Here is a 22,210-nt window from a genome sequence, read left to right as displayed (position 1 = left end):
AGCCTAAGTTAATAACAATTGTCTTGATGGGGGAAGAGGGTGAGGAGGACCTCATACATAGCCTCCCTTCCTCAAATTCCCATAAATTTGTGAGTGTGCTGCCCTCTGGTGGCTGACCTCAGTCTAGCAGGACATAGACACCTTTGTCTCTTAACAGTCCCATTTGAATTTCAGCACCCTTCCCCATGCTCTTGCTGGACATTAGTTTAAGATAGGCCTCGAGGAGACAGAGGATGCTGAGGGGTTCCCTCACTTTAATTTATCTTCAAAGACCTGAACCGTCTGTCATGTCGGTTAAGAATATAGGCTTTCACAGTCAGGCAAGGCTGAATTAGACTCTGTGACCTTGGGCAAGTTACATAACTTCTCTGGACCTCAATTTCCCCTTGTGTAAATGGGGTTAATTGTGCCTGCCTTGCACATTTGATAGAAATTAAATGAGATAATGTATGTAAACTATTTAACATTCCCTCTACCCATCGGAATACAATGGGTAATGAAAACAAAACACAAACCCAACTGGCTTTCTTCTGATTTAGTTCTGTGGCCTTTTTTCTCAACCCTTTTCCTTATTCTAATTTCTGGAAGCCCAAGTGAATCTTCTGGGCCATCTTCCTCCACCTTCAGCTCTGACCTCTCCTTTTGTATTCTTCCCTAACTCTCAAATCCAAAGAGAAGGAATTCCTTTCCCTGTTCTCTTAGAGGTGTTGGGATCAGATCTGGTGGGGCTGGAGGATGGGCAGGAGTCAAGCCCACCCCTTCCACGTAAGAAAAGGTAACCCCAAAACTAGTTCCACAGTTCCTGGGGGTCATACTCCTGGCTCCCAGTGAAAAGAAACTCCAAGAAACATTTCCTATCCACCAAGAGGTCTGGTTCCAGGAAAGATCTGGAAAGAGTAGGGAGAGGACAGATTCCAGCTCTGATCAGTGGGGCCACCGGGCCGGGTTTATTGCACTTGCAACAGAGTTTAAATAAGTCCCGGGTGTCCGGAGCCGAGGTGAGGGGAGGGTTGGGTAGGGAGAGGAGGGGCAGCGTCAGTGCAGCTGGTGGGCAGAACCCAAACCCGCAGGCCCGGGACAGCAGGCTCCCTTTTCTGTGGAGGACTGAGAGGGCCTATGTCGAGCCAGGGTTAAGGTTCCAGATCTGTTACCATCATGGCCCCTTCAGGGTCCTGGGCAATTCCTGACTTCTCCTGAGTCAGAGGTGGATTTGGTCTCCAGGCCCAGGTCTGGAGCAGGCTCAAATGTCCTGGATCTGCCTAGTTAGGTTACCAATGTCTGAGTCTGGGTCCCAGATGAACTTCAGGCCCCAGAGGCCCCAGGTTCGATCTGGCCCTGTGAAAGTTCTGGTTCCCCTTGGAGCTGCTTCTGGGCCAGCATGGATCCTGGTGTGGGATCTGTCCTGAGCTGGGCCTGGGGTGCCGTCCATGGTTAGTGTTCTTTGTTGGCCCACCGGGGTGGGGGCTGTCCAGAGCTGCCATGTCTCGCTCCCCAGGTTCCAGGCTCTTAGCTGGGGGCTTCCTGTGGATCTCTGGCAAGGCCGGCGACAGATCTCTGCGGGATTGGAGCTGGACAGGAAGTCCTGGTGCCACATCTGAGCTGGAGAACTGGGATTGGATCCCCTAGTTCTGGTTCCAAGGTGTTTTCAGGAAATTCTCCAAAATGCAAAGGTGGCAGGGAGGCTGGGGCCTCTGTCCCTGGATCTGAGTTCCCTCATCCATGAGGAGGGCATGTGTAAACGAGGGTCCTTCACAGTGCATGGGGGGAGGGGATCTCCAGCTCCTCACCTCCCGGCTCTGGCCCTTCAAGTATGTCTCTGGGCTGGGGAGAGGAGCTTCTCCCTGGCCCTCAGCACCTTCAGGAAGCGCCCAGCCCCCTCCCTGTCAGTAGACTGAGGGTGGGGGGACTGGGCCTTCAAGACTGGGAGGAATCAGGCATCGGAGGTGGCTGGAGGCTTGAGCTGAGCTTTTTCCATGGCGGTGCCGTACGGGAGGGAGCGTTTGAAGAATCCGAGCTAATGAGAAGAAAGGAGGGAGAATTGAGTTAGTTCTCTGCAGATCTTATCCCAGGAGGGGACGAAGATGACTTCAGCGCTTCCAATCTCCCCATCTGGCAAAAGTGGCCCAAATTCAGGCTATGAAGACTACCTCTCCAAGAGGTCTAATGGGCCAGGAGGGCTTAGGCTGGGCTGCTTTGGTGTTGTAAAAATGCCCCCAGTTAAGCCAGGGATGGCAAACAGATTTGAAGTCTCGCTGCCTAGAAGTGGCTGCCTCTTGAGAAGGATTCGGAGGCTATTGCTAGAGTATGATCAGTTAGTGACAGCTACCATGGGTTTCTGGTTGGAGGTGACACACACATATGCCGCACACTGGCCACTTGTGAATCACCTTGATTTTCAAAGTATTGGTAAATGTATCAGCTTGAGTCAAGAGAACTCTTTCTAAGCTAGGGGCTGTAGAATGAAAGAAGGGATGGTATAGGCAGTGTCCAGAGGGGATGCATGTGGCTGGAGAACTGGTCTGGAGGCAGATACTAGGGAGTGTGCTGGGTCAAGGGCAGAACCTGGTGAGAGAAGCCCAAGTTGAGTAGGATGTGGCTGACCTTGTAGAGGATATAGATGAGCAGACCGAGGAGCAGGAGGCCAATGAGGATGGCTAAGATAATGATCCAGAGAGGGACTCCGTGGCTGCCTTCTGCCTTGATCCACTGCACAGCTGTGGCCACCTGGGGAGCAAGCCGGGAGAGGCCACTGAAAAGCCATTGGTTCTTCCCACCCTAAACTTGGCTCCCACTTGCCACTGGACTTAGACCCTCTCTCCTCTCCCATTTTAGGCTAACAGAATTCTGAACTTCAAATTTCTAAAATGTACGTTATTGTTTCTTTCGGGCCTTCACACCTGCTCATTTCCTCTCCCCAGAAAAGACTCCTTTCCTGACCGGTTAGCCTGGTAGATCCCATGGATTCTTCAGGTCTTGCTTAAACATCACTTCTTCCAGACAGCCTTTCCCAATTCTGCAAGTCCGTGTCCAAGTGTGTCTATGATGTGGTCCCATAAACATGCTGACCCTTGTCACAGTCTTCTCACTGCCCTGTCCATCTTGCTTATCATTGTATTACCAGGACTTAGCAGAGTGCCTGGCACATAGTAGGCGCTCAGTCAATGTTTCTCACCATAATCGGGCCAGCCCCCGTCATGTAGTCCTCGTGCCAGGCCCAGAACTCTGTCTTCCATGGCCCAGCCTGCCAGTCTTAGACTTACCTGCAGCGCCTTCTGGGGAAGCTGCCGAGGCAGGATTTTATAGGGCATCTTCAGGGCTTCATACACGGCCTCACACTGCAGGCTAAATGGCTGGTGCTCCCGCTGTGGGTGGGGGAAAGGTGTTCAGGGTGGCCCCTCTTGGCATCTGGAGGACATAGGGCTCCCCAGATTCTGGCTCTGGTTATAATCTTTCACTATTTTGAACTCATTCTCTGAATCTCTCTCTACATTCCTTATAAGAGAAAATAAATATGTATCTAAATAGTTATAACTGAATAGTGGATAATTAGATAACGGCATGTTCAATAGAAAAAAAATTTCTTGAGTCATTAATAATGGGCTCAGCACCTAGGACAATGTTTAGCCCATAGTGTGCACTCAACAAATGACTACTATTTCCTGTGTATACATCTGCTCGCCTCTCCACGATGGATTCATCCTCCGTCTCTGTCTCTCTTTTTCTGTCCTTATTTGCCGGCTGGTCTCCCTCCAGCCCTCCCCTCCTCTGAATGGGCCAGAAAAGGGAAGCTGTCGCTCCCAGTGAGGCCACTAGGTGTCGCCAAGTACACACAGCCCTGTCCAAACAACGGTGAGGGAGGGGAGCGGGGCTGTCTGGGTCCCAGTCACCAAAGGGGGTGGCTAGGGCAGTGGGGAAAGTGGGGGTCAGTCCAGCAGACCTGAAGGTCAGGGGTCAGGGGTCAGGACTGAGGTGAGGCTCACTCACCTGTAGGAAGGTCTTGGCCCAGACGCGGAAATGCAGTTGCAGACTTCGGCTCTCTTGCCGGTGCAGTGGCCCCAGCTCACAGCGCAGCTTGAAACACTCTGCCTCTGGGCATTTCTGGGAAGAAATAGGAGGCTTGAACTGTGAGTTCTGCCCTTCTGGTGGCTCTGAGGACCCACAGAGGTACTCAACACTTGGGCCCAGACCTCATTCCCAGGACAACTTACCAGAATCTGAGGCCCTGAGGAGGCAGGGCTCCGACCTGGAACATCCCGTCTTTGCAGCCGGTGGTGCTGGGAACCCTCAGGATCCAACTGGAAGAGGAAAGAGACCGTTAGCTGCCTCTCCCACCTCATTACAGCATCTGAGTTAGCCTGCATCTGGGGTCTGCAGCAGCTTTGACCTGGTCTTCCATCCATGCAACTGACCACCTCCTATGGCAAGGCAGCAAACTCATTGTTGAAATATGGAAACGAGTAAGATTTGGTCCCTGGAGTTTAGGAGGAGGTGATGTGTCAATAAATAATTAGGGCACTGTCTCTGCCTTGAGGCCTTTGCACTGGCTGTTCCCTCTGCTTGGAATACTCTTTCTTGAGCCTTCACAAGCAGTTTCATCCTTATCTTTCATACTCAATCCACCTGTTCCCTCCTCAAGGTTTTCCCTGATGATTCAGCTCAAACAGGCTCCCAGCTCCACCCCACCTCAGCATGTGAGCACTGTACTTTCATCACCTTTCAATATCTGTTCCTCTTTTTAATTTTTATTGTTCATTGTGTGCACACGTTCAGTTGCTCAGTCATGTCTGACTTTTTGTGACCCCATGGACTGTGGCCCACCAGGCTCCTCTAACTATGGGATTTCCCAGGCAAGAAAACTGGAGGGGGTTGCCATTTCCTACTCCAGGGGATCTTCCCGATCCACGGATAGAACTCTCATCTCTTGCATCTCCTGCATTGACAGGAAGATTCTTTACCACTGTACCACCCGGGAAGCCTTATTGTTTATTACCTTCCTCTAACTCCACGAGAGTAGGGACCTTGTGAATTTTCGTTACTGTGATATTTCCTGAGCCGGTAACATGGTTCTGTACAGTCATTCATTTAATTTAAATGTTGTCTATGAATAAAATGAACTTTGGGGAGTGGGTCTGAAGAAGGCTTTCCAGAGGGGGTGGTGCTGAGCTGGGCCCTAGGAGTATGCTAGGACATGGAGTCAGGGAGGGATACTTTAGGCAGAAAGACAGAAGTGCAGTGCTTAAAACAATCTTTTCCCCTCTCAGGGCCTCAAGGTGTCTGTGGGACTTCTGACTGCCTTCCAGTGGCCTAAGTCCTAGCTCCAGGCACATCCTCATTAGCTCTTCCAGGTCCCTGCGACCTTCCCCAACTACCATTGACCTGGTGCCCCCCACCTCCCGGCCAGTCCCTAGGCCCCTCACCTCCAGGCCCTCTGGGTTGGGGGGGTGACTGGTGGTGCAGTTGCTGAGTCCTGTGACCCTGGTCACGTAGAGGAGCTGCTGGCCATCCAGAGCATGGGGACAGCTGAGCTCCAACACGCCCTGGCTAATAGAGCTGGGGCCCAGGTTGATGAGCTGAGGAGAGGAAGGCACAGTCATCATGGGAAGGGAGGGAACAATTCTGCCCTGTTGAGACCCGGGTCCCAGTGGCCCACTCTTCCCTGCTCTGAGTCTCAGGAGTGAGGCAGGAAATCGATGGGCAGAGAAGAAATCCTTTCCAGCCAACTCTCCTGGAGGTGGCTCCATCCTCCCCTTCTAAGTCACTCAGCTGGCTGGTCTCTCACTGATCCCGTCCAGGCCTTTAGCTCTCCCTTGCCCCTCTTCCCCTCGGCCCCTCAGGCTGGCCCCAGCCATCTGTCACTCATACTGGCTCCTCCTTCCCTGTCATTCATTCTAGCCCCGCCCTCCATTTCCAGCAGCCCGCTCACCTCATAGACATGGTGGACAGCAGGGCCCACGTCACCCTCCTCCTGCGGCTGGTCTTGAGGATGCCAGTCGCTCATCGGAAATAGCACTGCCTCGGGCTTGGAGACACTGCAGAGCAGGGTGGTTTAGAGGACAGTGGAAGGGACCCCATTTCATATGCCTCCTTTGCTAGAAGTCCGTCTCCCCTCCCAGAGACGCCCCGTTTTGCCCGGGCACTGACCCGTTAAGAGAGACCTGGGCCTGAGCCTCCACCGAGAGCCGGAAGGAAACCACGTCGCTTTGCGAGTTGTTGAGATTCTTGCTGTGGGACGGAGGAGAGACTCTGATGGTGCTAGAGCCCAGCCAGAAGGCCACCTGCGCCAGACGCCGCCCCTGCCCCGCCCCCTCCCTACCTGAGGATCTGGAAGTCAAACTGGATGGTTTTCTTCGTGTCCCTGAGGTGAGGGACTGTGAACCGAAGGCCACCCCAGAGCTGCGGGACAGGGAGGATGGACAAGCGGGCTGTTAGACCGGGCGTCTGCCACACACCGACTGCAGCCCTCCTTCCCTTCCCCCAGCTCAGCTTGGCGTGAGATGGTCCCAGACTTACACTGGCCCCAGCCTTCATGGGGTTGCCCAGGTCACACACCAGCAGACGACTCTGGTTCACAGCAAAGTAGTCGCAGCTCAGGCTGGAGAAGTTCTGGAGGTGGGGTGGGTGCAGGTAAGACTTCGGTGTCCCTCTGGCAGGGTCTCCTCCCAAGCCCCTCCTGCAGGTCCTCACTCACCCCTGGGTGTCTGACGAGTCCCGAGTACTCAGCCTCCGGAGGGGCTGTGACCCGAAGCTCTGCCTCGTAGGCGCCACCCTCACCCACATTCTGGGCATGGAAGGTGAGGTTCAGAGAATTCTTGTCGCCCAGGTATACGTGGTTCTGCTCCCTGGAGGGGACACACGGGGGTCAGGGACACTGGAGAATTAATCCCTGAGCCAGACAATGGGCCATAACGATAATAATATAATAATAATAGACACCGCTCACTGACTTCTAGCTTTATGGCAGGCACTAGGCTAGATGCTTTATGTAGATTATTTCATTTAATCCTTCCAAAAAGCTAGAGAAATAGATGCTATTATTCCCATTATACAGAGAAGTTGCGTCATTTCCTAAGGTCACACAGCCAGCTGATATGTTCCTCTTCTTTTCCCAGGTGGTTCCAAGCTCCATGTGTCCTGCTAGGCAACTTCAACATCTGGAACCCCCCAGCCTGACATCAGCCTTCACTCACCCAAACACTTCCAGCTGTAGGTCTGGCACACAGATATTGTCTTCTCCACAGTCCAGCAAGATCTGAGCCTGGGGAGTGGGGCAGCCTTGAGATGCGGAGTTGTGACTGCCTCCCAAGCTGTCGGCTCCCCGCTCCAGGGCCCCGTCCCCAGGGGCCCAGGTCCCTCTCCTCCTGGCCTGTCTCCCCACCCTGCCTCACCTTGTCCTCTATGCGGCTCTTGCTCTGGTAGTGTAGGACTGGCCGGAGGCCGTGGCTGTCCACTGGGGCTTGAGGGTCCAGGGAGAAATTGAGGGCGATGTGAATCGGGGAGAGTTTATCTCGAAACTCTGACTCGTTCTGGGGCGGCGGTGGGGGGGGAGGGTTCACAGAGTCAGGGGACACAGGGGACTTGGCAGCCCTGCTCCTCATCCTCTCACATCTCCCTTTGTCCACGCAAGACCCTCAAGAATTTAGGTGTTCAAACAACCGTGCTCATTGCTTCTGAGGCAGCCTGGTTCCCAGCTCCTAGGACAGAAAGGCACCCTTCCCCAGCCCCCCAAAGCCCCACGACCTTCACTGGAATCTCCCAGGCCTCTTCCCTTTGGGAGGGGTCCCCAGTTCTATGTGGCCACCCTCCCCAAGCCAGTCCATGCCCCGCCCTCCTGCCCCTACCCTGAGGTAGATCTTCATCTCTCTGCAGTCCTCCCGAGCCCCGTTCTGGATGAGCAGGGTCTGGGTCAGGGTGGCCTGTCGGGAGGCCAGGAACAGCGCCCGCCGAACCCCGCCCTTCTGCTTCTGCCAGTCCAACTGGAGCTCCACCGTGAAGCCTGTGGCCGTGCATGTACATTAAAGAGCATCTTCCCCTCCCTCCTAATTTATCCAGAGAGAAAAGAGGTCCCCAAGTCCCCAGCCCCTCCACCCCTGCCCCAGTGCCTGCAAGGTTCAGGCAGTCTCCCTCACCGATGGAGTCAGGAACGTGTTTTCCAGAAGCATTGAGGCAGAAGCTAAGGTTGATGCTAGAGGACCAAAAGGAAAGCTGGTGTGTTCACCTGAGAGAGGCATCGCATTCTCTGCCTGCCTCCCAGACAGACCCGGACTGCGACAGTCCCATGTGTCCCCTTCCAAAGGCCTGCTCTCCCTCCCCACTTCCAGGCACAGATGAAGGACCCCCAGACCCAATCCTGCAATCTCCCGCCCCCAGCCCCCTACTCACCAAGTCACAGGGTTTCCCTCCAAGCTGCAGCTGTGCTCCTCTGGGTTGAACATGGCAGGAAAGATGGTGAGGGAGGCACTGGCAGACACGATGGGGCGACCCCTGCCAAGAGTGAACGTGGGGGTCAGAGAACTAAGGCTCCTCAGGAACCTGGGCACAGGAAGCCGATGTCCAAGCCCCAGGATCCCAGTTTGTACACTTCCCCAAACTCAGCCCTGTTGAGAAGTCCCCCAGTTCCCATGTCTCCCAGGCTGCCCCCTGCCCGAGTTCATACCTGTATACCACAGCCTTGTCTACACCAAAGGACCCCACAATCAGATCTGCAAGAAATCAAAAGAAACTACCCCTTACAGCAGGCCCCCAAACAGAATTCTTCCCAACCCCTTCTAGCTGCATTGTTCAAGGAGGCTGAAGTGAGGGGGCATTGCCATCTGGTGGCATCATCCTAGAACTGCACCCAGGAGCTTAGGCAAATATGTTAGAGAGGCTACGGGGTTTGTGACCAGGGAATTCTCAGGTTAAAGGGGCCTCGGGCACCACTCACCAGGGTATCCATTGCCATCTAGGTCTCGGCCTCCTCGAAGGGCAGAGCCGAAGAAGTCCGGTGTGTGGCCAGCTGCCCACAGGGGCAGCAGAACCTGGGAAGGCTTAGACGCCAGACCCCCTGGGCCCCCAGGGAATATAAACACCACTCCCTGCCGGTTCTCCCCACCAAAGGCAGCCCCAATGGCTACATCTGTAAAACACACAACACATACCAGTCAGCAGGCCAGGAGTCCAGGAGTTCAAATCTCTACCACCAGACCCCAGGACCCAGGATCCTATTTTTCCCATCTGTCATTCCCAGTATGCTAAACTCTTCAAGCCCCAAGGTCTAGACATTGGGATTAAAATCCTCCAGGAGACGCTGGGAGGTCTTGGTTATCTTATCTGACCGTCACCTCTCCCCAGATCCCTTCTGACTCAGGCCCCTGGCTCCTCCTCAGCCACTCGAGCCCATACAGTGCTTACCATTGTAGCCATCCTGGTCTAGGTCCCCCAGGGGGGTCAGGGAGCTGCCGAACCGGCCAAACTCATCCTGGCCAGTGAGGGTCAGGGTGGGCGTGGGCTCCATGCCAGCCAGGCGCTGCAGGTAGATATAGACCCTGCCCACCTCCTGCGGCCGCCCGTCGGCTGTCCGCTCCATGAGCAGGGGTGCCCCTACCAGCAAGTCGTCCAGCCTGAGGATGGGGGAAACACTGGCATCCTGAGACCCTGCCCTTCCCCGTCCCCTCCTCAGTCCCAGTGCCAGAAAAGCCCAAGCACCCTGGATTCCCGGCTCTTTCCCACCCAAAGGAGAGACCTGAGATCTTCTGGCCTTTGGCACTCAGCTCTCTCCTCGCCCCTGGGCCGAGGGTATGCAGGCAGGAGGAGAATCCAGGGAGGAACTCTCCTTGCATTTTTCTGGCCCACCCCCACTCCTCGCCCCTGGGGAGGGCACCACTGTGCCTTCTTCACTACTCACCCATCCCCGTTGATGTCTGTGGCGGCCACTGCGTAGCCAAAGTAGGAGGCCATCTGGCAGGGGAACAGAGCGGCAGCAGGTCAGTACAGGGGAGTCAATCAACAAGGGCTATGGGGGGAAGTCATGGACTCCAGGGAGCCTGAGAAGTTGGGCTGAGCTTATGACTCAGGGCCAGGGCTTGGTTGGCAGAGGGCCAAGCTGGGTTGTAGAGGGGGTGTCCTCACCTGTTCCCCTGAAAAGTTGTAGAGGGACCGGATGTCTGAGCCATTAAGGATGGTGACCTGGGGATGAGGAGATACACCCATTGGTCCCAGACTCAGATGAAGGACAAATGAGTGCAGGATACCCAGGGGCAGTCATTCCTTGGAGACACAGACCACATGTCCGGTAATTCCCTTCTTTGCTTTGCCTTCACCATAGTCTTATCTCTATACTGGTAGCGCCATCTCAGGTGGACTTTATTATTTTCCTCCATGTCACCTATCAACCACTCCTGACATTCCATACTTATCTGTCTGTTGTGCATCTGATCTAGCTACTAGAATGTGAGATCAGTGAAGGCAGGAGCTGTTTTGTTCTTTGCCTTCTCCCCAGAGCTTAAAGTCATGCTTGGTGAGAGCAGACACTCACTAATTACTAGCTGAATGATTGAAACCTCATGCCCCAGCCCTCCCAAATCACATACACTCACGTCTCCCCCATGTCACCCCTTAGTGATGGGCTCTCCGGGTCTCTTGACTCCTCATTCTCTTCCCCAGTCTTGCTGTTGTTCCTCTGCTGTGCGCCCTCCCCAAGGAATGCTGGAGAAAGCCCTGGTCTCCCCCTCCCTTGGACATTCCCTTCCCCCCAGTGCCCTTCCCCACGGCACCGAGACTGATCACCCTAGAGCTGGTCTAGGAGGGACACTGCTGGCTTGGAAAATCGTGGTGGTTCCCCGCAGCCACGGCCCAATCTCGGCTTACTGGCTGGTCCTCTGAGGCCCTGGAGAATCTGGACCCAACCTATCTGTTTTTGCCCAGCCTCTCTTTTTGTTTATTTGGCTGTTCTGGGTCTTAGTTGTGGCATGCAGGATCTTTAGTTGTGACCTAAGGGATCTAGATCCCTTACATTCAGGGACTGAACCCAGACCCCTTGCACTGAAAGCATGGATTCATAATGACTGGAGCACCAAGGAATCCCCCAATCTCTTTTTAGTCTCTCTACTGTCAGTCAGCCCATGCTGAACTGGCCTGAACTGTTTCCCTTTCCTTCCACACCTTTCTCATGCTCCTGTCTAGGATGCTGTCTTTCCTCATGTCCTCTGGTCTTTCATAGAACCTTTTCTGATTCATCCCCACCCTAGAAAGGAGGATCTTACTCCCCCTAAACTGCTGTATCATCTTAACCACTTTCCTGAAATTTATGTTAGTGCAGAAAGAATGCTGACTTTGGAATAAGACAGGTCTGGTTTTAAATCTCTAGCCACTTACTAACTGGGTGATCTTAAACAACTTACTTGGTCTCTTCGAGTCTCAGCTTTCTCATGTGTAAAATGTGACTGGTAATATCTCCCCCGATAAGCTTGTTGGGAAGAATAGAAATCATGAGTGGACAGTGCCCGATGCACTGAGGGGCTTATGCATAGGAGCTGCACGCTAGATTACCATCATATGTATGTCTTATCTTACATACTTGATTAGAAGCCGTACAAGATGGGGTGTGATGTCTTATTCATCTTCTTGTCTCATACCTTGCCCTAATAAATGTTGGTAATTGAATGGACTCCTATGGCATTCTTATCTATATCCTTTTTAAAGCACTCGCCATGGTCTAATAATAACAACTACAGTTGTACCCTGCCTAAGAGTTCACTAAGTACTTTCACGTGCCTTATCTCACTTCATCCTTACAAGAGCCTTGTGAGGTCAGAACTATTATTATCCCATTATTCAGAGAAGAGTGAGGCTCAGAGAGGTTAAGCAGACTCAGATTTTTACAGAATGAAGTGGGATAGGAATAAATCACAGATTCATCCAGAGTAAGTGCCAGAACTTGAACCCTGGTCTTACCCAAGAGCCTGTGTTCTGGTCCACCTTTTGAGCCCTCCCAAATCATCATGCATGGTTCTTTGTGATTAGGCAGGGGAGGGGGGTGAGGGGAGGGAGGGTCAGGCTGGGCCTTACATAGCCGTAGGTGAGGTTCCCTTTGGGCACACCAGCAACAAAGTCTGGAAAGGGAAGAGAAGGTTGCAGGCTAAGGGTAGGGGAAGGGGAGTCAGACAAAAATGTCTCAGTCCTTGGGGCTCCAGATCTGGGGTCTCCATCTGCCCCCTCCCTTGGCCCAAGCCGGGACACACTCACCTTCTCTATCATCACCACTGAATTCACCCACAGCCACAGAGTATCCTGGGGGACAGGTGGATGGATATTAGGTTTCTTGCTTTGGGGACCACTCTGTCCTGGCCCATCCCTTCCCCACCCCTACTGAGCCTTCATAGTCAGCCATGACCCATGACACATGGGGCGGGGGGCTGGGGATGCCTGGGTGGGAGAAGGGAGGCGAGGGGTGAGTGAGGACAGGGGCCCCCCGAGGTTCTCCCCCTGCAGCTCCCATCCACTTGCTCACTCACCCAGGTAGCTGTCATCGTAGATGGAACTGGCCTGGCGAGTCTGCAGCTGCCCCCGAACTGGGTTGATCAGGTACCCGGGATAATAGGATTCTGCAATCTGCTCCTGGGTGGCGGACAGGATCTGGCCTGGAGAAGGGGATAAGGAGGGGATGGCTAGAGGAGGAGGTGGCAGGGAGTGGGGCACTGGGGGCTGACGGGGAGATATTCAGGAGTCTGGTTCCCCCGGGGGAAGCTTTTGGAGGGTGGTGGGAGAGGACGGGTAAGTCTCAGAGGACAGGAAGAGGAGTACTGGGACAGGGGCAGAGGAAGGAAGGATGGTGATCTTGGGCTGAGAGAGGGATGAGAGGCCGGGTGCGGGAGACGGACACAGGGACAATGGAGGAAGGACTTACCTTGCCAGAAATAGCTCCCTGGTCCACCCAGGACCACACGCCCCGTCTGTGCAGAGGAAGAAGGTGAGTCTGCATTTGGTCCTGATTCCCCTGCATCCACCACCCACAGCCAGGTTCCTCCCAGATCCCCTCTCACCTTGGTGAACTCAGCACTGAAGCCCCCTTGGCAGTAACCCTGTCCTGCTTCTTGGCTGAAATCTGCAAGAGGAGAAGGTGTGGGAAGGGTCAGGCAGCAAAGAGCAGAGAGTTTGGGGAAGGCAGGGGGAGAGGGACCTCCCTGGGCCAGACAGTGGGCTATCAAGGCTGTTGGGGTGCGGGACTGTGGGGACTCACGCCACCCCTGCACTACCTGAGCGGCAGGGTGCATACTCCAGAATCTGGGTGAAGTTGCCTGTGGAGAGATAGCAGGTGCCCACGGGATCACTCTGCGGCTCCTTCTCGGTGCGCCAGCTGTAGAGGGGAGCACAGGCCTGGGAGGGCCCAGGAGGAGGCGGCGCCAGGTTTAGTCCACCAGGGCCTCTCTTCCCTCCCTCCTCACTGTGCTGTTATCCCCAACCACTACCCCTCCTGCCCATCACAGCACTCAGCCCGCTGGGCGCTCACCAGGATGGAGGAGCCATGGGCTCGCACTGTTGCTCCAAACCACTGCAGGGACTTGTACTCCACAGGCTCCTCTCCCTCTGAGCTGGACGTTGAGGACTCGAAGATCCGAGAGCCTTGGGGAAGTGAGAAAGTGGGGTCATGCCAGCTGTGGGCAGCCGAGCCTTAGAGCAGCCCCTGCCCTCAGCCTGGGGGTACCTCGGCATTTGCAAGCCCTGAGCCCATGACTCACGGGAGGGAAAGTGAGGAAGGGTCTTTACAATCTGCTTGTTGTGGCCTGACTCATCTTGTGCTGCACGTGTGCACATACACCCATGTGTGCACATATGCACACGTGCACACACACAGAACCTGGGGTTTCTAGAGTTGCAGTCCCCTGATGTGCTTGCCTCCTCACCCAGCTGGGACAAGGATGCTTGTGATAAGGTGGGGAAGAATGCCTATTTCCTGAGAGGGCAACCCTCTGGGTACACTTCTGTCTACACCTGGGCTTATGTCTTAGCATCTGTTCTATGACCTTGACCTTTCTTACAGCTCTGGATCTCTGCCCTATGTCTATGTGTGTGTACGTGTTCATACATCTGTCTGTCTGTCTATATCCTTCCAAGCCCTCTCTGCCTTTCTTAAGACAGCCTTTCTTATTCCTTTGCTTCTCATCTGTCTTTCAGATTAAAATAATAATAATAATCAGGGACTTCCCTGGTAGTCCAGTGGTGAAGAATCCACTTTACAATGCAGGGGACATGGGTTCCATCCCTGGTCAGGGAACTACGATCTCACCCACTTCAGAGCAACTAAGCCTGTGCACCACAACTAGAGTGTCTGTGTGCCTCGATGAAAGATCTACCCGAATGCCACAATGAAGACTGGATGCAGCCACATAAATAAATATATACTTAAAAAAAGATCAATTGGTTTTGTGCTCTTACACCACCCCTCCCCTACTGTCTCTGTCTTTTGATGCTCTCCTCTTTTGTCCCCTCACTCCAGTTGATCTATGGAGCCAGACTGCTCAAGTTCATGTCCATGCTCCACCTTTTACTAGCTGTGTGACCTTAGACAAGTTACTTAACCCATTTCCTATAAAATGGGGATAATAATCCCTCATGCCCTCATTCAAAGGATGAAGCGCGTTAATACGTGTAAAGTGCCAACAACAGTGCCCAGTGCATAGCAAGTGTTCTTCAAGTGTTAGCCGTTATTACTATTTCTCAGCCTGTCTCCCTTAGTCCATCTCTGCATCTACTTGGGACCTTAAGCTCCTTGAGGTCGGTGGCTTAATCATGTTTCAATCCCCTGCAGCACACAGCACAGAGCCTGGTATGCATTATCACTCAGTCAGTGCTTAGTTAAAAGAATTGGAATAGGTTCTGTGACTCTCCCTGTCTTTGTCTGTGTTACTGCCCTGGCCTCCCAGAGTGTGGGTGATTCAGGGAAAATGAGAGCCACATGTTTCTGAATCATGCCCGCCCTCCTTGGGCTGGGCTGGACTGGGAACGTGGTGTGAGTGCCACGGGGAGCCGCTGCACCGCTGCTGCGCTGAGCTGGAGTCCCAGAGCCCGGGAGCACGTGGCCCTGGAACTGGTTAGGCTCCGCCCGGCGCTCCCGATCCCGCCTGGGCCCCGCCCCCCAGCCTCAGTCCCGCCCTTTAGTCCCTTCCCGACCTGCGAAGCGGGTTACCTTTGCTGTCAAATTCAATGGGGGTGCACTGTGCCGGGCTGGTGCCCCAGGGGCAGAGGTAGACGGCACCGCCCTGCAGCACTCCCGGCTGGCTGGTGTTAGCCTTGGGCGCCCCCACCAGCACGCTGACCCTGCGGAGGGGAAAGGAGAGGCATTTCAGGGGGGCTCCTAACTCTTCTACAGTCTCCCCAGGCGGGGAGGGGCTGGCTGGGGGTGGGATAGATGCCCCCCGAGTTGTATTTATATCTCAGAAGATGCCACGGATGCCAGAGGCACAGGCTGGAGTCAGGCGGTCCCCATGTGCCGCTGTCACTAACACAGCCCCTCCTCCCCCTCCCCCCACCCTCTCCTTTCCTACCTTCCCTTGTCATTAGAAGCAGGAGACAGAGTCAATTCTGGGAAGGGGTTGGGGCCAGATGGTCTGGACCCCAACTTCCCCATCTCCCCTATGGACCTGTGAAGACTGGAGGTGCAGCCCCTGGAACCCCAGAGTCCTTTTACCTACCCTCTGCTCCCAAGCCAAAGCCCTTCTCTGGGCAAGACCCAGGCGTCCGGCTGCCCAGCCCTGGGGTGTGTAGGAGGAAAATGTGAGGCTTGGAAATCAGGCAGTAGAAGTGGAGAGAGGCCCTGGAGGATGGTGAGAACAGATTGTTCCCCGGGGCCTGGGCCTGCCATCACCCTGGGCTCTGGTGGGACCTCCCCATCCTGGCTGGATCTTTGTCTCAGCCTCTTAACACCTTTCCCATACACCATCCCTCAAATCTGAATTCAGATCTTGCTCTGCTGGCTCTTAGTTCTGGACACGGTGCCTCATTCCCCCTGAGATGACGAGGAGAAGGTTGCCTTTGCTGGGGGTCCTCTGTAATGGGGTGGTGTCAGCGCAGGTCCTGGGTAATCTTCCTGCCTCTGGCTCTGCCTCTATCACTTCTGGGTCCTTTGCCTCCAAGGCCTCAGTGCAGCTGGCAGCCCTCTGGGCTTTCTCCTCCAGAGTCTCCCATGAGGACTGCATCTGGCAGCTGGGGCAACTGACCCAGTGTCCCCGCCAGCCTTGGCCTCTGCTCTCCTTCCGTATCTGCCTCTGGCACTGCTTCTCAATCTGCTCCTCTGCCCTGTGACTGCTTGTTCTCTTGGTTCTGGTTTTAGGTCTGCCCCCCTTTGTTTTTCTGTCTCACATCTTGGGCTTCTCTATCTCTGTTGCATCCTGGCCCCTTTCAGCTCTCAGCACCCCCAACACCCACCCTTTTCTTGATATTTGCTTCCCTTCATCAGCCTTTCTTACCAGGAGTCCCCAAGTCTGAGATTATGATAGAGATCACAAAATCAGGGGTGTGTGAGACACGGGGATGGGATGGGAGACAGGATGGGTGACAAAGGCAGACACACTGAGGAGGGGAGGGGCGATGGTGTCCAAGAGGAACAGGAATGGGAACACCAGAGGGAGCGGCTCCAAGGGACTGAAGTGAGGGTGGCTGGACCAGAGGATGGGGACGGAGGACGGAGAAGAAAGGGTCCAGAGGAACAGGAGGGGAGGCCCCGAGTGAGAGTTCCTGGAGTGATGGGGGGTGGGGTGCCAGCCTCGGTTACCCTGGGGACAGGAAATGTTTACTGCCTGTGGCTTCCTGTCTGTTTCCAACCTCTCACTTCGCCGTTTGTCTCCCACCCGCCTGCTGGGCCCCACCCCTCTCACTCAGGCGGTACAGCCAGCTGGGGGTGGGTGGGAGCTGGCTACTCAGAGGCACAGTGACCTGGTTGGCTGCCAGGCCTAGTAGGTGAGGTTGGTGTTGGGGAGAGATTGCCTTGCCCCAGGGCTGGGGGAGAGAGGGGTGCAACCCCCCATAGCAGAGGCAGCTCCAGAAAACAGCAGTGGTACAGGAGTTCTGGGTCGGGCACTAGCTCAGTGGAGACTTGGGAATACCCTTTCCTGCTTCCTCTGGGTGAAGAGGTTGCAATGGTTACCTCAAAGTCTTCCGGAGCTCTGATACTCTTCCAGGCCTTGGCCAAGGACCCTACTCCCACCCTCGAGTCTCCCACCACTTCCCTGGGTGGGGGAAGCAAAGCCTGAGGAAGAAGCCTGGAGTTTGTGGCCGGGCGGGAAGGTGTGAGAGGGGCCTTACACGGTTTATAAATCCCACAGGCTTGTGGGACAGGGGCCTAGGCTGTGGCTGAGTGAAGGCTCAAGAGGTCTGGCACGCAGGCGATGGACACAGATCCCAACCCAGACCTGCCTGTGGCTTACAACTGAGGATGCGTGGCCCTTCCTTCGCATCTCCTCCAAGTCCAGTCAATAGTGCCCTCCCCCACTGCCGAGTAAGGCACCCGGTGTCCGGCGTGGCACCTCACGTAGCTTATCCTTATTCTCCCACTCCTAGTTCTTGCTTCCTAAATCCTACAGCAGATGGATCCTACTAGGGCTCCAAGAAGGTAACAACGCAGGGTCCTTGGGCTATTTTCATTATTTCAGAAAGCCTAACGGAAATCATGCATTTACCTGATAAGGCAGCCCAGGCTAATTAAAACCCTAAGTGTATTTGCTTTGGGCTGTAATTATATCAACTCCTGTGGGGAACCTGGTTATCTCATATTGGTCAGAAGCTCTGATTGGCAGCTATGGATGTCTTCTTGTTCTAACTTCTAGTTGATAAAAAACAGGAAAAAGGAATTAATTATTCCTTCCTCAGTGCAGCTTGGCAGATAAATTCTTCCAAACTATAGAGACCAAGGGAAAAAGTAATTGACATAATTTATTCTGAAGCCTCAGAACCCTGGTATACTAGAGTTGGTTCTTGGAGACACAGGCTGCCCCAGCTGGAAGGCGCTGAGGAGGGCATCTCTGGGATTGAAGACTTTCTTGGAGAAGCCTCAGGGCTGCCACATGGAGTAAGCGGAAGCCAGTTTGGTCCTGACACTACTTCCCTTCTTCTTTCAGAGCAATCTCTTGTCTCTGTTTTCTGTAGAATGCCCTGGTAAGATGTCATTTGAATTAGAAAGAAAAAGAAAGGAAGGAAGGAAGAAAAGAAAAAAGAAAAGAAGGAAGGAAGATGGAAAAGAAGAAAGAAAACTTTAACAAAAAATACAGCTTATCCAGTCCCCTGTCCTCACTGTACAGAGGGGGAAACTAAGTCCCAGAGAAGTTAAGTCACATGTCCAGGATCACTCAGAATCTTTTCCAGTGGAAGAGCCAGAAGCCGGGAGTCCTGTTACCTTGTCTACCCTGTTGCCAATTTGTCCCCTCCTCTCCACTATCTCGCCAGTCAGGCTTCTGATTAACCAAGTTCCTGTTCAATACATGGTTACTGTTTGACTCTGATGGCCTAACAAGGCTGGGGGTGGAGAGTAGCAAACGGACACCGGACTCAGCTCCTGCAGGTCCTACAGCAGCCCTGGCCAGGCCAGAGGAAACACCTGGTTCTGGATCCCCCAGTGTACTCTCCAGGGAGATGCCTGGCTGGCTGAGGAGGAAGAGTTGCCTCTACTTGTGGCAGTACTACAAAGGGCTAAGGAGGTAGGCTAAGGCTGGTGCACCTTTTAAGCGCACCTCTTGGGCCAAGTTACTGATTTCCTCTTTCCAAGACTTGAATTCTCTACCTGTAAGATGATGGGTTGCCCTTGGATGGTCTCTAAACAAACTTCTAGTTCTAACCTTCTATGACTCCTGAAGCTTCAGTATACACACACACACATATATACACACAATGGGGACAATAAGCTTCATCTGTCTAAGGCAAGGATTTTTGTAACGATCCAACAGAAAAATTGGTATGAAAATGCAAAGAAATGTGCTTATAACTATAAGCAAATACTAAAAGCCAGGAAGAAATGGTGAAAAACTTAGACAAAGAACTAGGTGGTGGCCAGGGAGGAGGGAACCAGAAACAGAAATTAGGTACCTCATAAAAGTCAGGCCTCCCATGTATACTGATCACCCTCTGTGGACCAGGTCCCTTTATATATATTGTCTCAATTAGTCCTTAGAACAGCCTCATAAGGTAGGTGTCTGATTTTCAGGAGAAGATCAGGTTCCAAGATTTAAGTCTTAAGTAGCTCACCCTAGGTCACACAAAAAACAAGTAAGAGGTGGGGCCTGGACGCACACGCAGCTCGACCTGACTTAAAGCCTGGCCCTTTCCTACCATGGAACTTCTCTTCTGATGTTGTTTCAGTTTCCACCATGAGAGGTGAGGGAGAGCGATGGCCCCAGGTGAGGGGCTATGTTTGTCCCCTGCAGGGAGGAGGGCTTGGAGGCCCAGCTGTGGTGGGGAGGGAGGTCACTGGGGAGGTGGAATGTTCCAAGTCCTATTCTAAGAGTGCTTTGTACATACAGAGAAAACGAGAGGGGGAGGTGTGCAAACTGGACACCTGGGTTCTCTTGGGAGGAGAGATGAGCAGAAGGGGAGGGGGAGGGGTTGAGAATGCTGGGTCCTGCTCTAGAAAAGGGCTTTGGGGACTGCAGGATCAGGCCAGGGGCCAAACAGACACCTAGGGAACCTGGAATGTGTGACAGTCCAGATGTTTCAGAGGCGTGTTTTAAAAGAGAGATGACACTCTTGTTAGGTGGGGGTTGGGTAAGAGGAAGGTAAAGAGCCAGATAACTGACCCCAGCCCTGGTGCCCTGATGTGGGGAAGGATCCCATCCCCTCCCTCCCTCTTCTCTACTCCATTAGGGTTGTGGTAAGCAGTTTGAGGGGGCCTGGGGGAGGCCAGGCCTGGCAGAGACTCCAGGCCAGGGTGATGCAATGGGGTTTGGGCAAGAGGCCAGGGGGGTGGGGTGGGGGTTGGGTGGGGACCTTGAATAGTCCAGAACCAACAGCTGGAGCCTAATCATCTTTCTTTTTTCCCCATCCTCAGGTCCTCCAGACAAAGGAGAAATTTGTCCCTGTACCCAAGTGGAATTACCTAGATTAACCCCTTTTCTCCAAAAGGAAAGGAATGAGTAGATACCAGCTAACTGTATGTGTAAAAACCGCTCACCTCTGACAGAGAGCCTATCAAACCTGGATACAGGGGTGGTTGTGGTGGTGAAGGGCAGTGGTGAGGGGCGATGGTGAGGAGCAGTGGCGGGCTCAGGGCCCAGAGATGTAGACAGAGGACTCCTCCAGAGGTCGAGGATCAGTCACCTGGCACCCGGGAGGGAGTCCCTGTCCCAGCCCCGGAGCAGCTTCCTTCCGCTCTTACTACCCCTCACTCTCCACATTTAAGCAAACACCCTTGTTTTTATGTTGCCTAGCTTGTCTCCCCAAGCCTGTGGGCTCCCCGTTTTCCTGGCACACAGGATCCAGGCTGCTTGTTACCCTGCTGAGTTGGGAACTGGGATCTTCCTTGGGGACTTCCCGGTCTCTGAGGTCCTGTGTTCTGACGCTCTAGGGCCCTCGGAGCCCGCGTCTCCCCAGCTTCCGAGCCCAGCCCCAGAAGTCCCGGTCTCAGTTCAGCTCCAGCCGACTAGCTACAGGAAATCAGCTTTTCTCTTCCTCCCAAGAGCTAGAGGAAGAGGGAAACCGCCCACCCCACTTCACGCGCGCACACACACCCCTCCCGACACATCCCAGTACCCGCCCTTGGCTGAGCCAGCCCCCAGCCCCAGCGCCCCCCAGAACCAAAGTCCCCGGGACTCTCCCAACTTCCCGGATCCCCGCGTCTGAACAGAGATGGGGTGGGGGGTGGCGGGCGGAGTAGGAGACCGAGGAGGAAGGGGAGGGAGCCGCCATCCCCCTCCCGGGTCTTTCCCAGTCTGAGCTGAGGGGGGAGGGGAGGGTGAGGCTGGCCCCCATTTAACCTCCGGGACCCCTTCAGCCTCCCACTTCCTTCTTACTACACACACACACCATACAGCTCATTCTGCTTCGTCTCGTCCTCTCTGAGTACAATGGCCCTCAGGGGTCCCGGGGTTCCCCAGTGCTCCCAAAAGCCTCCTGGCCTCCGCGCCCTCTCCCCATCCGCCTCCGGTCCCCGCAGTTCTCCAGTCTCAACCAGAGACCCTCTGCTCTCCTTTACCGCGCCCTCTTCTCTCTTGGCCGCAAGACCCCTGCCCAGACTTCTCCAGCTTGCAGCTTCGTGTCCTCTCTCCACCCCACACATGTCTCTCCGCTGATCGCTCTCAAACTCTTACCCCCCCACCACGCCGGCCACTGTCCCCTCCCTACTCCAGCGCGGGCCCCCAACTTTAGCGCGGGCCCCCAACTCCAGCCCCAGTTCCTCCAAACTCCGCCTCCCAAACTCAAGCCTCGGTCCCCTCCAGACTCCAGCCGCGCCCCCAGTCTCCAGGCGCGCACCCCCGCCCTCCGCCAGCCTGCCGCCAACCCTCCTCAACTCACCCGTCCGTCCCCGGCCGGTAAAACTCCACCGAGAAGCCGAAGAAGGAGCCCGGGGGCCCGGAGAGCACTGCCGGGGCCTCCGCGTCTAAATTGAAGCCCCCGACCCGGGGCGGCGGCGGCAGCAGCAGCAGCAGCAGCGGCGGCAACAACGGCAGCAGCCGGGGTCTGCGCCGGGCGCCCCGGCGCAGCTGCACGGCGTGGAGAGGGGACCCTGGCGTCCGGCTCCCCATAGCGCCCGCTCTTCCCTGTCCTGGGGCCACCGACCCGGAGCCGCTTCCTAAACCTCCCAGAGGCGAATGACTCAACGCGGGGAGGAGTTTGCCAAACTCCCGGCTGAGCCCTCCCCCCGCCTGCCGGGGGGGCGGGCGGGGGGGCATTCCTGGGTCCCTGGAACGCTGAGCCCGCGCCCCCCACCCCGAAGGGGCGTGGGGGGGCCGCACCTCTCCACTTCCCTCGCCCCAGCCCCAGCTGGAGGCCGGTTGTCTGGACTGGGTCAGACTGGGCGGGTTTGGGCTCTCCCCCTCCTTCTCTCTGCTTCCCCCTCCTTCCTCTCGCATCCTTTCCAGATGTACAACGTAAACGCTCGGAAAAGGAGTCGGAAAAAGGGAGTGGAGAATTTCCTAATGAGGAAAGGAATCACCTCTGGAGGGCGGAGGGAGTGTGAAATATGTGTGTGGGGTCTCCCCCACTAATTCAGGGAGGAGACTCCGGGGTCTAAAGAGAGAGGAGACACCTCTGG

At 54.9% G+C, this 22,210-nt stretch overlaps 1 protein-coding gene and 2 long non-coding RNA genes across 3 annotated transcripts; 2 read left to right on the top strand and 1 right to left on the bottom strand.

Moving 5' to 3' along the window:
* Positions 1–919: 919 nt before the first annotated feature.
* Positions 920–21,969, bottom strand: ITGA5 (integrin subunit alpha 5). Its single transcript, XM_086398949.1, has 30 exons — positions 21,472–21,969; positions 15,164–15,294; positions 13,487–13,599; positions 13,233–13,353; positions 13,020–13,081; positions 12,884–12,929; positions 12,492–12,617; positions 12,223–12,267; positions 12,046–12,089; positions 10,108–10,164; positions 9,884–9,936; positions 9,391–9,599; positions 8,924–9,115; positions 8,654–8,699; positions 8,380–8,481; positions 8,127–8,182; positions 7,839–7,993; positions 7,386–7,523; positions 7,188–7,255; positions 6,689–6,839; positions 6,511–6,603; positions 6,314–6,393; positions 6,142–6,222; positions 5,924–6,029; positions 5,418–5,570; positions 4,209–4,295; positions 3,985–4,098; positions 3,261–3,362; positions 2,602–2,724; positions 920–2,014 (listed from the first exon to the last, which is right to left on the bottom strand). Exons 1-30 carry the CDS (start codon positions 21,846–21,848, stop codon positions 1,931–1,933), a joined length of 3,315 nt encoding a protein of 1,104 aa, XP_086255075.1. The 5' UTR covers positions 21,849–21,969; the 3' UTR covers positions 920–1,930.
* LOC147371455 (uncharacterized) lies at positions 6,148–8,040 on the top strand. Its single transcript, XR_015163493.1, has 2 exons — positions 6,148–6,624; positions 7,110–8,040. It is a non-coding gene; the product is annotated as an uncharacterized LOC147371455 (long non-coding RNA).
* Positions 18,535–20,157, top strand: LOC147371454 (uncharacterized). Its single transcript, XR_015163494.1, has 2 exons — positions 18,535–18,665; positions 20,009–20,157. It is a non-coding gene; the product is annotated as an uncharacterized LOC147371454 (long non-coding RNA).
* Positions 21,970–22,210: the final 241 nt, after the last annotated feature.

Source organism: Bos grunniens, chromosome 5 (assembly GCF_055505025.1).
Source record: "Bos grunniens cultivar Pamir isolate PY7600 chromosome 5, Bosgru_T2T1.0, whole genome shotgun sequence".
In the NCBI taxonomy this organism is placed as follows: domain Eukaryota; kingdom Metazoa; phylum Chordata; class Mammalia; order Artiodactyla; family Bovidae; genus Bos; species Bos grunniens.
This window is presented reverse-complemented; position numbering and strand designations above follow the sequence as displayed.